At 37.1% G+C, this 17722-nt stretch overlaps 1 protein-coding gene across 1 annotated transcript; it reads right to left on the bottom strand.

The window, feature by feature from the left end:
* Window positions 1-1155: 1155 nt before the first annotated feature.
* Window positions 1156-17203, bottom strand: LOC148017806 (luminal-binding protein 3-like; the record flags this gene model as incomplete). Its single annotated transcript, XM_087661622.1, has 2 exons — window positions 1156-1685; window positions 16934-17203. Coding segments are annotated over 2 exons (519 nt in total), but the record flags the coding sequence as incomplete, so codon positions are not given.
* Window positions 17204-17722: the final 519 nt, after the last annotated feature.

Here is a 17722-nt window from a genome sequence, read left to right as displayed (position 1 = left end):
GGTCTTGTAAAGGCTAAATATTTGGATGACAGGAAATCTTGCGCGTTAGGCACATTTATGTGTGGCCATTTGCGGTTATCACTTGAAGCATCATGGTCGTTTGTGAAGGAGTTGTTCCCTCCATTGGATTCCTCGCTGCTTTCAAAAACAGAAACATAATCAGCATCTGAGGAGTATACATCTAAAGACATGCAATCTTCTCCACTGCTGTCAATGATGTCTGCTGGAATTTGATCCTCTCCAAAAGCATATGCCATGGAGTCTGCCATTTGCAAGGAATGTGTTTACTTAGCAGGGGGGTTGCCTTCTTTGCAGAACGCTTGATTCTATGCATCGCCGATCAGACCTTATCCATTCTGTGCATCCAGATCAAGCACGAATTCCGTTGCACTAATCCATTGCCATGCAAACATTCAAAAGTACCTTATCCAGTCAGTGCATCCAGATCAAGTACGAATTCAGTTGCATTTTGCATTCAAATGTACCTTATCCCTTCAGTGCATACAGAACAAGCACGATTTCAGTTGTATTCTCCATCCAGATCACACACGAATCCAAATCAACGCATGAATTCTTCGTGCATGTCGCATATTGGGTGATTCGAAGGTGGTGCAGGAATTCAAATGTACCTTGTTCATTCATTCAGTGCATCCAAATCAAGGCACGAATTCTCCATGCATGTTGGGTGCTTCGAAGGTGGTGCGAGCTTTCAAATATACCTTATCCATTCATTCAGTGCATTGAGCTGGATCAAGTACGAATTCAGTTAACTGCATTCTCCATCTCTGCAGATCAAGCACGAATCCAGCTGGATCAAGCTTGGCACGAATTCTCCATGCATATCGCGCGTGTACTGGGTTGCTTCAAAGGTGGTGCAATCCCGGTTTTTTCATTCGAATTTAAACTCTGTTCCCTTTTTTAAAAAAATAAAAAAGCAGGGCCGGGCACCCCAGGATCCGGGCACTTCCGAGACCGGGCACGCCCGGGGCCGGGCACCCCAGGATCCGGACACTTTCGAGACCGGGCACGCTCGGGGCCGGGCACATTTGGAGCCGGGCACATTTTGGGCCGGGCACATTCGGAGCCGGGCACTTGGGCGAGAAGACAGATATCCGATCGAATTTCGCAGGTAGTGTGGGAATTTGATTCTCGTCAAGAATGCAAGGAATGGTATCCGCTCTTCTAAAAAATAATGGAGAAAACCTCAAATTTATACAAGCTTTTGTATCCGACGTATAGGCGTCTTGTCCCTACTGAACAGCCTGAACAAACTGTGTATATGATTCTGTGCTGTTGCACATTTTCTGATCAGACCATCGTCATCTCTCCCCTCTTTTGAGAGACGGGACCCCCTTGGCAGTTCTGGGGAAGAAGAGCGAGAGTTGGGGGAAACAACCAAAAAACGGTGAGTTGAAGATGAGGCAATCCTTGTCTTCTCAGAGCTCATCGTGAGAGTCGTCGTCGTCATCGCTGTCGGAGGAAGGGCCACTGCTCTGCTGGTAGACCTTCGAGACGATGGGGTTGCAGACGGCCTCGACTTCCTTGAGCTTCTCCTCGAAGTCTTCTTTCTCGGCCCCCTGGTTGTCATCCAGCCAGTCCAGGGCGTCCTTGAGGGCCGCCTCGATGGCCTCTTTGTCGTCCTTCTCCATCTTGTCCGCCAGCTTGTCCTTGTCGTTAATGGTGATCTTGTCCTTGAGGGCCCACTAGAAACTCTAAACCACTTACTATATAGAAAGTTCACACTATAACTAGGAAGAATAGCAACCAAATTAGGAAGAATATAGAATTTTCTAATTATAACTAGATAATTTTGTCATCACGAATCTCTTCTAACTAGTAAATCCCTTTTCCTAGATAGTATCTAGAAAGTTGAAGCCTTATCTAGTAACATTATCTAGTAAGTTATTGTATATCTAGTAACAATATCAACATAAATAGGATTTCTTTTTTTTCACTAGTCATAACTAGTAAGTACTATCATCTAACTAGGAAATTATGGATAGTCTTTCAAGTTAACGTAGACTCGCGATTTTGCTAGGTAAAACTAGTAAGTAAATATTAGTTTATTTGAAATTTACATTTGTATATTACTCACTTATGAGCTAAGCTTTCGATTCCACACTTATAGCTATAGTCACTAGTTTGTGTAGCCTATGCTTAGTCTAGCCTATATCTAGCCTAGCTTATACATTAGGCTTAGGATAAGCACATGCTAGGTTAGGCATTGGCTCGATAATATAAAGTAGGAACATTATATGCTATGCATAAGAATACAACTTATATCTGGCATTTTCTAGGCACAAGGTAACCATAGAATAGGATAGGGTTGTGTTAGGCGTTGGCTCCTAGCATATGCTTACCCTATGTCTAAACTCTTCCTAGAATATGCTTAGACTATGTATACACATAGGATTGGCTTATAGTATGCCTAGTATTTTCCTAACTTGCCATATACGTGTACCCTATGCCTACCCCTTGTGTATTTTGTTAGACATACCTATGTCTAGCCACTCTATAGCCTTTATCAGTTTGTCTGTATGAGGAGCCTATGCATATACCTTGCCTATATAACTAATCCTATCTAAATCTAAGCCTAAGCTTAAGCTCTACCTTACTACGAGCCTAGCCCTAACACTAACCTTTAATGTAGTATAAGCCTAGTATATATTGAGTCTAATTCTAATTTAAGGTAAAGAATATAGAGAGTAAGATAGGCTTATACATCATGTGTTACTTCTATAAAAATAAGTTGTATTTAGTCATTTTGTGGATTCTCATTAATTTTGACCTATTCGTAGTACAATTCTAACTTTTTATATGTGTGATGATGATCATATTGTGCTAAACAGACGATAATAGGCAATTAATTTGTTTTACTTTTGGTGAGCAAATAACTAGACAAGTATAGAGATGTAATGATTGTAATATTGATCATTAGTGGAGTGCAATGTGAAATTATTACTATTATGGAGACTGTTATCACATAAAGCTATTTATACGCTTTAGCTTTAAAACGATTGTACTCATCTATTTAGAGTGCATTGTTGTCTCTATTTTCTTTTATTTTATTCATATTCATTAAATTTTTCATTAATTAATTGTAATTATAATATTAAAAATAAAAGATCAGAGCTAAGTTGAGGCTTATGTTAGAATTAATCATTTTGAGTGCGATTGAGTCATCCTCATTTACACTGTTTGCTAGTTATAATATGTTTTTGTAATTAATTTGGCTCAATTTTCCATTGCAATCATCGCTCTGATACCATGGAGTTGATTCTTACATATGGTTTATGATCATAGCAGCAAAGTAATGGTTGAAGTATTGGTGTAGTGAACCACTAAAATATTACACCACATACTTCATAGATTATCTTAAGGGACTGAGAATTAGCAAGATTAGTTGAAGAAGTTAATCTCTCACTTGTGCACAAGTAACTAGCTTATTGACGAGTGGAGTGTTGTTCCCATTGCATTGAGTAGCATTTTTCTCACTTGGCTATAGGTTGAGGTGTACATGGCATCTCCCCTATATTATAAGTACCTACATGAGTCTCATCTTGCAACATATCTACAAGCTATCAATATTGTATGGGTATATATTTGCATCAACCATGGCTATGCATGAGCATTCACCACATTGGTTAGTACCCTTGAACCGCACTGTCTTTCCCCTCTTCATCATGTGGACCACACATTGCCTTTTTCACCCAACCACTTAAGCACCTTAGTCCACTCAACTACTATGTAGATAGGCCACATGATTGTTTAGCCACATTGGAGAACTCGATCACTTGAAGCACATTGTCCTAACTACTTGGAGCACTTTGGCCACATGGTTAATTAGGAAAAAATTCAAGCACACTCTTCCACGTGCACATACTCAATCACATAGTCACGTAGTTGCACAATCATGCACTTTATTTCAACTCACTTTACCATCTCCACTCTCTTACCCTTGATCACGAGGCACCCTCCGACCACATTGAGAACTTCATTTTTTTATGACAATAACCTCACTCAACAATTTAGGCCACATTAGGCACTCATGAATCACTCTAGGTAGCATTAGCACATGATTATATAATACTTAGACATTATACCACCATCACACTCTACTACTTAGTGCTCATAGCATAGTGATGTGGATGGTTTTGGGAATGGGAATGGGAATGGGGATGTGGACTAGAATTGCCCTCCTTTGTCACCATCAAAGAGGGCTCTTATAAGTGGATGGGATTGGAATGTGGGTTGGTTTGAGGATAAGCTAGGTCTAGGATGGCAAGCTAGAAAATGGCCATCCCATGTCATTATGGCTCATAGCATTTTACTAAAAGAACACCTTATCCACTCGATTACTTAGACATATTGAAGTAGATGATTACCTTATGCACTTAGGTAATATATAAGGCCAAATTTGCACGATTCTTGGACAAGAGTGCAAATACTTTCACACATTGTAGATGCATTTGTACACACACTTTCAAGTACCTTAGGATAAGAACTAGGGTACAAGGTCTTTGGTGCAATTTGTACATGTGTGAGAGTAAGATGCAATACATTAGTCCACATGTACATATCGTGTCTGGAGAAATTGAAGTGCGAGTGTGGACACACAAGTACATTTGTATAGAACATCTAGTATGCATTGTGTAGAACATGCTTTTATTTTATTTGAATTCTTCTTCAAGCTTCTATGTGGTTCTTTGAATATGAATTAGCTCTCTTATAGATTAGGAACCCTTCACATTAGCAAATCTTATAGGAAAAAGGATAGCATGCAATCTATTGATTTTAGTGGGGATTAGAAGAATAAGGGTATATAGCACATGAAAGACAGTGTGGAAGAAGAGGTTTTAGTAATGGCTAGTAGGGTTTTGCATGTTTTCTACCTAATTAGCTATGAAGCCAAAGAAGCTTTGTAAGACCTCCATTGAGGCAGCATGATGCATATAGATATCATCAACATAAGGTTTCTTAAAAAGGACATCTGTGTTGGTGTTGCCTAGCTCTATGTGTATTCAAAGTGTGTTGCACTCGCAAAAGGAAAAGAAGTGTTTGACAAGTTCCCAGTACCAAACAAAGTCTCTTGAAGTGCCTTGATCACTAGAGATAGGCAAAGCATGGACATGGTGCCGAAGCTTTGAGATGTTTTGGCAACATCTCAAAGGTGAGTGTCTACAAATTTGGTCACCCATACTTGCATTATGAAAGCTTGTATCAAAGAAGGGAAAAAAGATACATACCAAGGTACACAAGCTGGGGCTTATTTAGTCACGTTTGGTTGCATCTTCAAGGCATGTGGATGCATAGAAGTGGCATAGAAGGGCTAAGAAATACACATGATATAGTAGTTGTGGCATTGTATTGGTAGATATGTGCGTTGAACTTAGCTTGCTTGCAAAAGCACAAGAAGTGTTTAATAAGCTGCCAACTCGAAATTTAGTTAGCTTACTAATAAAGCCAATGAAAGCCAAAGTTGGAGGCTTTGATCATATATTACACGACTCTTTACATATTGGAGGGATTTCGGAGCACTAAATATTGGAGGGATTTCGGAGCACTAATTAATGGTGCCAGGTTACCATCATCGATCTAGACAAGGTGGCTCAAAAAGATCATTCGCTATGGAGGTTGGGGCATAAACATGAGTCAACACTTGGTCACTCAGTTCTCACCAATTGTTGAACTCCATTGCTAGCCCCTTTTCCTCTATACATGCTTCTTCAGCAATACATCTATAATATTTTTACTTGACAAATGTCACAGAGCATATCAGGCTCTAATACCATGAAGAAACTATAAGCAAGAAGGGAATAGAGATAGCTCTAATACCTCACTTGACTATAGAATAGAGGGGTTAACATCCACCACTCTAAAGGTATTCTTGTTATTCAAAAATTCATGCCATCTTGGTCTTTCATCTCTTGCACTCAAGCTCTAACATACTCGTTCAAGCAATGGTTGCTTGCTAACTACAATTACTTTATCCACATCTACCACCACAATCTATTCAAAAGGAAAACCCTTTGTTGGCATGAATGATAATGACAATTCACAGATAAGGCAAACATAAACTCATGATTTACAACTTCAACAATTATGAAGTCTCTCTTTTCCATTGAGTTCTTTTCATCATAATTGACCCCAATGCAAGTAATGAAAATAGTTCTCATGTTAGAAGTAGCTCAAAGGGGTAAACATTTAACATATGAAATCCAAAAGGAGAGTAAGGGAGGGAGTACATATATGACAACCAAAAAAGCCAATTCAAGGTACATTAGTAGGCTGTGTATTCACCATCATGCTAGATGACACTACAAGAAATAAGGAGTCGCATTGCATCAGAAATGACTTGATCCTTATTTGAAAGTAAGATGTACTAGAACAACATATATGATAGCTATAAAAACAAAGTTGTTGTCTACACATAGATTCATTACACCTATCACCACATTGTCTTACATTATTCATAGATTCGTTAGACCTACCACCACGTTTGCTTAGTACACTATACATAGATTCATTAGACGTGTCACCACATTTTCTTACACTCAAATAGGGAATAGTTGATGAAATGAAGGGCAATTGTTTAATATTATAGTGGATAAACATTTAACACATACATGCAAACATTTAACACGTACATGCTTATGAGTAGGCCTCATGTTCTTCAAAGAAATTAAACTATGCCAAATGTGTGCCTCATGTTCTTCAAAGAAATTAAACCTTGGGATAGTTAAACTATGTCAAATGTGTGCCCATGTTGAAACCACCAAGTTAATTGGTTACGCTTATTGTGACTACCATCTTATGTGTGCGGCTCACCTCTCAAGGCTATATAATATAAGTACAACAAGGGTAAGTAAAGTCTACCGATTTGGTAGTGAGAGGAGGGAATATCTCTTAAGTTAGGATTCGAATGTAATTTGATGGTGAAAATATTGATTCAACATTGCAACTTTAAAATTAAACCTTAAGCCTTAGAAGCTATGCCTTAAACTTTAAAATTAAACCTTAAATCTTAAACCTCTTCTTGTGGCCAAAGACGTGGTCGAAGAAGAAGGAGAGCTCCTCGAGGGTGATCTTGCCCTTAGTCTAGGGGATGAAGAAGTAAAAGAAGAGGATGGCGAATTCCCTACCTACCCCCTAATTCCCGCCAATGGATACTTCCAAGTTCCCTCTCTTTTATATAATCTCCCTTCTTTCCTTCAACGCCGCTTTACTATCCTTCTCCTTTCGTACTATTCTATTCTTGCACTCTGCTGATCCGTCCAGCTCGATACAGAGATCTAGACGGTGGTGTAGGAGACCTGGAGCATCGGCCTGCACCAGCTAAATGGAGGAGCTGGGAACGGCCTGCACCTGATTAGCAGTGCCGACAGAAGGTCCGCGCCCAACGTCCCCATTATACGTCACGTGCTGCGCCTGGCGTGCAACCCGGCCCGTCACATCAGACGAGCTGCCGCCCAGCGCACCCCGTCACAGCTACATTCAGCTGATCGTGCAGGCTACATTCAGCGCCTGCAGACTTATACATTCAGCGCCCATTGCTGCAGCTAGTTGCCCCATCACGTACTGCGCTCGGCCTGCAGCGGCCCCGACGCCATGTCTGATCAGTACTAGTACGTCTGATGCCCCGATGCCCCGACGTCTGAGTACAGCTAGTACTAGTACGCGGCCCCGACGCCCGACCTGCAGCGGCCCCGACGCCACGTCTGGCCTACAGCGGCCCCGACGCCACATCTGAGTACAAGCGGCCTGCCCCGACGCCACGTCTGAGTACTAGTACATCTGAGTACAAGCCTGCCCCGACGCCTGCACGTCTGAGTACAGTCAGTGTATTCTAGCCTTATTCTTGTTGTTTAATGGTTTTTTCATAATATGTTATTGGGAAGGCCCAAGTCAATATCTTATAGCTCTTTTTGGGGAGAAAGGCAATAAGGCACCATATTTGTTTCTTTAATTGGATATTGTAAGCAACATGATTTTTCTAATTGTGCATTTTAAGCAATGTGATAGATTCATTTTAAGCAATTTGCATTTTAAACAAGGGCACTCTCCTATCTATATGCAAAAACAAGCATCTATTTCTTACTCAGTCCTATACCATTGATATTATCACAATGGATTAGGCATGAGTGAGCTTGAGGCCTTGTAATCCTTATTTTCCTTAAGTTTTGGTTATAGGATAATTTTCATGAAAAACGGAGGTTTAATTTCAAGCAAATTACAAAATTGAAAAATGCATATGAATGTTTGAAAATGAGGTTATCAAAATGGATCATGATGAGCTCATGTTAGTTATATTAGAAACTATTGGGACCATTTCTTGATTTGTGAAAAGGCATATACTTTGTGTGCATTTCTACATTCAACTCATGTACATAGTAGGACACATCCATATTCATAATAGCACACTCTTGCACCATACATTGTCACCTAGGTGTGTTCACTTGCTTGGGGATTTAGTCTAGTATTTTAATGACATACACCTCTACTAGGACCACCCTTTCAACCTACAACCATGTTCCTTCTAAGATTCAAGAGTATTCCACATAGGTGCTATGTGGGTTTGTAAATGTGGATTAGAGTGTTTTTTATGTGCTTCCCTACTAGTGCCTAAGTTGTTTTCTACTTTGCATATGAAACACCGTACAATACTTTTATTTACTGAAATATGCTTGTTCATTATACATTCTTGTGCACTATATTTGCAGGCTGAATGTGCATCTCATGCAATGTGTTCTTTCACTAAATATTCTTATACGATACTTGCAGGATGCATTTGCATAATCGAGGTTGTTGAATTTGTTGCGACTTGTGGTCCAATTGTCAATTACATGATTTGAATATGTTTGTCCTTGATATTTTTTTTGTAACTCTTTTTTGTAGAAACACCTCTACTAGGACCATCCTTTTTGTAGAAACACCTCTACTAGTACCAATAAGTACAAGCATATGTCACATAGCTTGAGAACCAACACCTTCAATAATGTTGAGATTAGTGCTATGTTACTCATAGATTCCATTCAATTTTATGAAAATTTCACAATAGATATTTGTCTTGATGCATGATTTCATTATAGTAAGCATCCTAAAATGATTTGTTTGAGGAGATGTCTAACCATGCTTGGGAGATGTCCTTTCCTTGTTTGAGGAGATGCCTAACCATGTTTTGCGAAAGGATAACTGTTGTGATGGGCCTTTTTGGCCCTAGGGACACGATCTTCCTATCCAAACAGGGGTTATGGTTCTCATGTTTACTTTTTACGCTAGGTTTTCCTGAGTATAAGTTTGTTATAGCAAGCTCCTAGTATCACTTGTTTGAGGAGATGTCTAATCATCAATGTATGTCCTTTCTTGGGAAATGAGCCCACCAATGTGTGTCCTTGATATTTTTTTTAAACTCTTTTTTGTAGAAACACCTCTACTAGGACCACCTCTATTAGAGTGTTTTTTATGTGCTTCCCTACTAGTGCCTAAGTCGTTTTCTACTTCGTATCCAAGTGATGTGATGGGTTTTTTTAGCTATATTTGGGACACGATCTTCCTGTCCAAGTAGGGTTTTGTAATATCTCCTTTGCTTGTTTGAGGAGATGTCTAACCATGTTTTGCGAAAGGATAACTGTTGTGATGGGCCTTTTTGGCCCTAGGGACACGATCTTCCTATCCAAACAGGGGTTATGGTTCTCATGTTTACTTTTTACGCTAGGTTATGGTTCCACATGGGTGCTATGTGGGTTTGTAAATGTGGATTAGAGTGTTTTTTATGTGCTTCCCTACTAGTGCCTAAGTCGTTTTCTACTTCGTATCCAAGTGATGTGATGGGTCTTTTTGGCCCAAGGGACACGATCTTCCTATCCAAGTAGGGTTTCGTAATCTCTCCTTTGCTTGTTTGAGGAGATATCTAGCCATGCTTAAAAAAGGATAACTGCGAGAGTAAGATGCAATACATTAGTCCACTTGTACATATCGTGTCTGGAGAAATTTTTATAGAACATGTCCTTTGCTTGTTTGAGGAGATGTCTAATCCATAGATTCATTAGACTTGTCACCACATTTTCTTACACTCAAATAGGGAATAGTTGATGAAACGAAGGGAAATTGTTTAATATAGTGGATAAATATTTAACACGTACATGCTTACGAGTAGACCTCATGTTCTTCAAAGAAATTAAACTATGCCAAATGTGTGCCTCATGTTCTCAAGCATAAGTTTATTATAGTAAGCTCCAAGTATCACTTGTTTGATGAGATGTTTAACCATGCTTGGAAAAGTAAGCTTGCAAACTATAATTGTTAAGAGATTATATAAAGTTTTAATTGAATGGTATTCTTGTGGCACAAATGGCAAGTTCCTCAAGTGATATGAGAAGATGCTCATGCTTATACAAGTGTTCAAAAACTAATCAAGGATGGCAGATGGTTAGTCGAAGTACTTTCTACCATCATAGCCGCCAAGATTTACTTGGTAATATGCATAGGAGAGTTGGTTTACAAAATCCAAACTTGACTATGGCCGAAGATGAGGAACAATTAACTGAAACTATAGATGGGCCCACAGAGAGGAGACATGTTTGGTGCGATTGCATTTTATATTGTCATGGTGGAAGATATGTTGTTCCTTCCACCTTTGCTATTCATCAACAATTGAGATTGAAATATCGAGACTTGGGACTCGAGATAGGATTAACACCACAATGCAATGATGATATAATAAGTGATGTTCATGATCATGGAGATCATGCATATAGTGACCCAGATCAACATTGTGAGGATAATGCTAACAATGTTGAGCACTTGGAAGAACATGATGAACATATGGATATGCATGAAGACGTTGATCCAAGTACAGAGTCTTTACTATGCATCCAGATACTTGAGAAAGTAATTGAGTTACAAGCTCTTTGGGATAAACATAGAATATCTATCACAGCTCAGGATGAAATGCTTCAACTTTTGTTTGGTGATATGGGTGGCCAGAGAGTTGGAAAACGAGATAATGAGCCTTTGAAACCAAGCTTGAGTAAGCTCTTAGTTCAATTGCCTGAGACATGGGATGGGACCTTGGATGGAGTAAGGATTCCTGCATGTTGGGAGCAATTGATTACAATGTACAATGGACTTGGAATGATTCAATCTCAACGCTATAAGATTTGTGGAGGTACACGTGATAATCCTCATGAGATAGAGCTTTTTGAGCCTAGTAGAGAAGATCTGTATGTGAGAAATGTTGAAAAGTGTTCTTGTTCAGGAAATAGAAGACAAAGCATCTTGAAACGTGATTGCTTGATTTGTTCTTCCAAGTGTCCAAGGTGTCAAAAGACACGAAAGGATATGCTTTCATTTGACTATTTACCTATTAAGAATCAGCTACAACTTTTAGTAAAAAGTCAAAGATTTTGCCATGGATTTTTACAAATGTGGCGCCACAAGGAGAGATGGCTTGGACAAGCAGTTTCTATGCATCCAAACTCATCCTTTGAATTTTGGGATGGATCAAAATGTCGTGAGGTCCAAGATTTTTGGAATCCAAATGCTGAGTACGAGCTACCTATCATCTGCCAAAACTCAAGGTGTAATACTGTGTTTTCCACCTTTCCAAGAAAATCAGAAACACTTCAACATGGATGGAGCGAATCTACCAAGGAGTATATATTTATATGCAATAAGTGTCGTACTTTGAATAAACACCATCAGCAACTATGCAAGGTACATATTTCACTAGTTATCTTTTCAAAATAACAGTTATATTTCACTAGTTATATTTCATAGAATCATATGTATGCCAAATCTAGTTGTGAACACATAGAATCATACTAGTTATTGCTCTATGCGTATTTGTACTAAATTAATTTTTTATGTAGGGAGAGCCTCGAAACTTCGCTCTACTTCTACATTGGGATGGATTCCAAGCTTCTCGAACAACTCAAAAGGATTGTGGAGTAGTAGAAATTATGATTTTAAACAGTGGCAAAAGGTCTAGGATTGGGATTCTTCCTGTATTATTTTTGCCACTAAGTAGCAAGAAATTGATTCGCAATTCAAGCTTTACATTCGGGATCCTTTTGAGACCATTAATAAAAGAGCTTGAGGAGTTATTCATTGAGGGAGTAAATGTGTTTTATAATTATCCAATTGAACGTATCTTTGATAATTCCGCTCAACAAACACAATTTTGCAAGATACGTGTAATGTTAATGATGGTCACAGGTGATCATCCAGGCCAATGCAAACTTGGAATGTTTAAAGATGGAGGACAATCATTTTGTCGAAGGGATAAAGCTCAGGCTACCTTGGATAGTAATAACTCATCATTTCAAGGTCGCTATATTTATGATGGAAATAGATATCAAGCTCGGTATCCTCCAGAAAAACGTACCATAGAAGGAATGAAAGAAGCACTTTTACAATCCAAAAAAGCATTCACACAGATTGAACGAGAATGTATACTCAAGGAAGCAGGATTATCAGGAGAGTCTATAATGTGGAGATTGCATGATCTATATGGTTTCAATTTATCATTGGATTTAGTCTATGATTCAATGCATATTTCTGCATTGAATGTATTCAAAAAATATGTAAGTGCTCTTATGCAAGCTACATCCAATGAGACAAAGAGAGAAATAGATGCTTGTGTTGAAAAGGTGTTTTCCCTCGCTCCACAATCCATTCGAAACGGTCGTTGGCCATCCACTCCAAGCAAATACCATGATATTTTTAAGGCAGAGGAGAATCAAAAGTTCATCCAGTGGTGTTTACCATATATTTTACTAAGAATTTCTGACTTACATAGAGAAATCTATGACTTGGGGATTCTTCTAGTAGATATATCCCATGGGTTTTATAATTACAGTCGCGACAAAGGCTGGTCAAAGGAAAGCATAGAAATGATGCGTTCCTTGCTTCTTTCATGGAGAGTAAGAAAGGAAGAGTCTATGGGGGCAAATTCTTATCCTCTTGAGCATGTTGCAGGTATGAATCTTTATTAATTCAATATATCAATTTCTCATAGTCTCTAATAATGTCCACTAACTTATTTTATTTACAGGGTTTGGAGAAATACTTGATGATGTTTGCAGGCATGGAATGCATGATATCTATTGGTGTTATGAATTTGAACATAAGGTACTAACATATGTTGGTATCAAGACCAACAAAAAAGACATGGAGATATCGTACATTCATTATTATAGAAGAATACTATTTACAGAGGTTTTCTCAATATTACAGTAAGACAAGGATAGCCTTTTACCACATGAGAGGACATTAAAAAGTGTTCATATGTGTTTGTCACTTCCTTCTTTTTTTGAGATAAGAAGTCGTGACAGCACATCATGCCACGCAACACATGAACAAGGAATCTTGGAGGTTTCATCAGTCAAGAGGGCGAAGGAGCTATGGAGGGAGCTTGAAATAATAAATCAAGATATTGCATGTTGGAGAATGATAAAACAAAAAGGTATAGCAATACGACAAAAGAGAGGAATAATTAGACCACTTATTCAGGAGGAACAAAAGTATGTAGAGCACTATTGGTCTCTTGAAGAGAATTCTCTACAATCCCAACATGTGACAATGTATAAAAAGTTAGTGTTCAATGGGGATGTTTATAAGCTTGGGGATGGTGTAGTAGTTAAAGTTGATGAGCCTAACACTACTGTTGAAAGCATGGGTCATTGGAAGGCTCGTATTACATCATTTTTTTCAGTTCAATGGAATAGAGAGATCATGCTTTTCTTTGGGGCAGAGTATTATAAACAATGTATCATAGTAAAAGATAATAAAGAGTGCTTACTTATCAAACCAACTACAGGAATGAGTGTGTTACAAAGAGAACGTCTTCCATTTGACTGGGATTGTGTAAGGCCTGTAAGCTCATTATTGCACAAGTGTATGCTTCTCCCTTTCACTAATAAGCTTATTGCTTATGAAATAAAAGATCTCTCACCCAGGACAAGACTGCTTCAAGTAGGTGAAGTTGGATGTATTCCTCCGTGGCTAGAGAAGAATGATATTGTGTTGGCATATATGGATACGAATAACAATTTAACCAAACGTGCGGTGGTACATGAAGTGGATAGAGAAAAAAAAGAATGCAAATTAGCATGGTTGGAGAAAGATCACAATCAAAATAACTTATGGAAAGTTTCTATGGAGGATAACTGCACGAGGGACTGGAATTGTTGTATCACAATAATACATGGATGGTTGATAAGGAAAAGGAGAAGAGCAATATTACCCTCTGGAGAATTATGTGATTTTCCAGTGTCATGGATATCCTAAATTTATGCAAAAAAGACATGTCTATATAGACTATATACATGCTTATAAATGTAAGTATTTTTTATAACATTTATTTTATTAGATCAATCCAAGTTTCATATATCTCTAAAACTAATATTTACCATTTTATGAATGATTATTCATCTTAAATATTATGTTTATTTGACTTGTATGTTTTTTTTTCAGGTTATATTTTACGATGGCGTCTAATGAAGTCATGGCTGTAGATACACCAACATATGAGTAGATATTTTTGCCTCCGCCATCAAACAATCGCAATCCTAATAAGAAATATGGAAGAAAATATCTCATAGCATATTGTCGTAGTACACAAAACCAAATTTATTGTGCAAATCAAGTATGTGGAAGAAAAGTATAAAGATCTGCGACATAAGCTTGACTTGCAACAAGAGATAAAAGATTACATTGAGTCTAAACATCATGAGATTAAGCCACTTGAGTTTCCAGGGGCAACTTATATTTGGAGAAAAGAAGACATCTACCTATATTTCCTTCGAAATATGCAAACAAATAGAAAATTCAAGAAACAAAAGATGAGACACTTGTCAGAGAGCTCCTCTATGGTAGACTCTTTTACATGTATTAGAACTTACTTTACTTTTTATACTCCTTATAATTCAATGTCTTTTACAGAAATCGACTACTTCTATAGTTGGAGAGGATGCTAAAGATGATCAAGAAGTTCAACAGGTTTATTTCAAAAAATTTATTTTCATTTTAGAGTGATGTTTTTTTAAATTATGATTTGGTTTACATAAATGTATTGACATAAATTGCACTTTTTTATTATATTTAAAAATAAACATTGCAGCAATCCCAAGCTTTTAACAATGAAGAAAATGAGGGTTTGGATCATAATGCATGTGGCACAATAGAGGTTTGTCAATAAAACTATGATATGTACCTCATTGATCATTACTTTTGAAAATATTTATATTTTTTATTTGAATACTGAGTTTTCTTTCAAACAAGATGAAGATAGAGGATGTTTATCGTCCAGAACTACCTTCACATACACAAGATGATTCAAATCACACAAAAAATGACGAGAATTTTGATACGGTGAGCATGATATTTGTAATTATTTTTAATAAAAACTTTGGATAATTTTACTAACATGTTTCATTTTCTTTTAAGGATGACATGCTCAAGAATTATAAATCCTTTACCGACCTTCTTGTACATGCTACACATGTTAGTTATTTTCAATGCTTTGTAAAAATTAAATATTAATATATATCATATTATAATTTAATAATATTATTTTTCAAAAATTATAGATTGAGGAGAACACTATGTTGGCAAATAATGTTATAGTTCTAAATCGAAAAAGCAAGCGAATCCCAAAGGTACTAAGATATTTCTCTTTCTTTTTATCTCTATAGTTTGTATTAAATTAAATATTATCTTTGTTTAATCAATTGATTTTTATCTTATAGTAGAGTGAAAAGATGAAAGATAACATGAAGGAAATGAAGAAAAAAGCTTCAGGAATATAGAGAATCATAATAAATCCAAGGTATTTTGAGTATATCTTAAGATAAACATGGATGTCTTTATTTTGGTAATTTAACCTTTTTATGATGCTTAATAGGGGATTGAAAACTCCAATGTGCGGCTAGCTAGGAGTCATGCTAAGACACTTGATAAATGCCAATCCTCTCAGGTTATATGTGTTATGTTTATTTAGTATATGTGTGTATTGTTAAATATGTAAATATAAATTGTTTTTACTAAAATCGTTTTTTTGGAATTGCAGAGTATGTTGAGTGAGGTGGATGAAGAAACGATCTTGTTAAAATACTTGGATATTGCTACGGTGGATGAGCTATATACATCATTAAAATCCACTTTTAACATCATTAAGAGAGATCCCACTTTCACTACAAATCGTACAGACCATAATGTGGATGCCATGAGAAAGGCTATAGTACAATGGCTGGTGGTTCAAAAACGAGTTATAATCAAAGATACAATCATTGGAAGTTTAAGCCTAGATGATGTTAATGTAGTAGAATAAGGACAATTTGGATTTCACATTATAGTATGCTACTTTTGTATTGTGGACATTGGCAAAAAAATCTATTATTCACTTTTACTTTATTAAAATCACTTTTAAAATAAAATATTTTTCTATTATTATTTATATCAAAGATATAAAAATGTCATTTTATGAGATTTCGTTATATCATTATATGCCTCCTATATGCTAAGTTGTATGATAAAGTTACTACATAGATGTTATATGTTATAATTTCTTATATGGTAACTTTTTCGATGAAGTTACTATATAGATTATTTCTATTTATGAAGTTACTATATAGTAAATTTTTTAAAAAGTTACTATATAGATAGTTATGATAATCAACTTCCTATATAGTAAGCTAACCAAAAAAAGCTTTCTATATAGTAAATTAACTAGAAAAATCTTTCTATATTGGAAACTATCTTTCTAGATTGGCAATCTAGTAAAGTTTGATTTTTCCTATATTAGACTCTTTCTAGTTATGTGGAAATCTAACTAGAAAATTCTCTTTTTTTTCCTATATAGTAAGTGGTTTAAAGATTCTTGTGCACCATCAACGACAAGGACAAGCTGGCGGACAAGATCGAGAAGGACGACAAAGAGGCCATCGAGGCGGCGCTTCATGTTGTACACGTACGTCTCGACGCTGTTCCTGGCGTCCACTCTCTCCCGCACTTTCTTGTCTTCCTCCGCGAACTCCTCCGCCTCCTTCACCATTCTGTCGATCTCGTCTTGGCTCAACCGCCCCTTGTCGTTGGTGATGGTGATCTTCTCAGACTTGCCGGTGCCCTTGTCCTCCGCCTTCACATTCAGGATGCCATTGGCATCCACCTCGAATGTAACTTCGATTTGAGGTACGCCTCTGCAAGTAACAATTGGCGAGCAAAGCCACCATCATCAGTCACAGCACACGATTCCCTGCACTCTGTGCATTAATTGCTACGACTGGCCATGAAAACAAAAACTCACAAAATAGTACAAAAATAACAATGATATCCATAAAATAAGTTACAATTGCCTAGAATAAAATGTTTAAGCCAACAAAATTATCTTTTTTTGCAAGAATAACATCCAATATTTCTTTTACTTTCTTTGATTTTGTCCTTCCATAATTGTGGTTAACAAAGTGAAAAGTTTTCCTAGGTGTAGTGCATATTTTTAGTATGCAAGCATAACCAACCATTGTCTTAAAATTTTTTCCCTCCATTAATTATGGTAGGTACATAGCAAATATTGTGATCATGATGAATTCGAGAAGTTCACATTCACAAATTGTTTTAGCATTGTCATTAGGAACAACATCCATGTCTATTTGCAATATTGTTGCATATGAGATGTGAAGACAAGGGGACAATGGTTCTTATGCAATTAGAACAACAGTGTAGC

This window comes from Lygodium microphyllum, chromosome 21 (genome assembly GCF_053477565.2).
Source record: "Lygodium microphyllum isolate KBCC chromosome 21, Lygodium_microphyllum_v1.1.10, whole genome shotgun sequence".
Classification (NCBI taxonomy): Eukaryota; Viridiplantae; Streptophyta; class Polypodiopsida; order Schizaeales; family Lygodiaceae; genus Lygodium; species Lygodium microphyllum.
The sequence above is the reverse complement of the archived record's forward strand: the minus strand, read 5'-3'. Positions and strand labels throughout refer to the sequence as shown.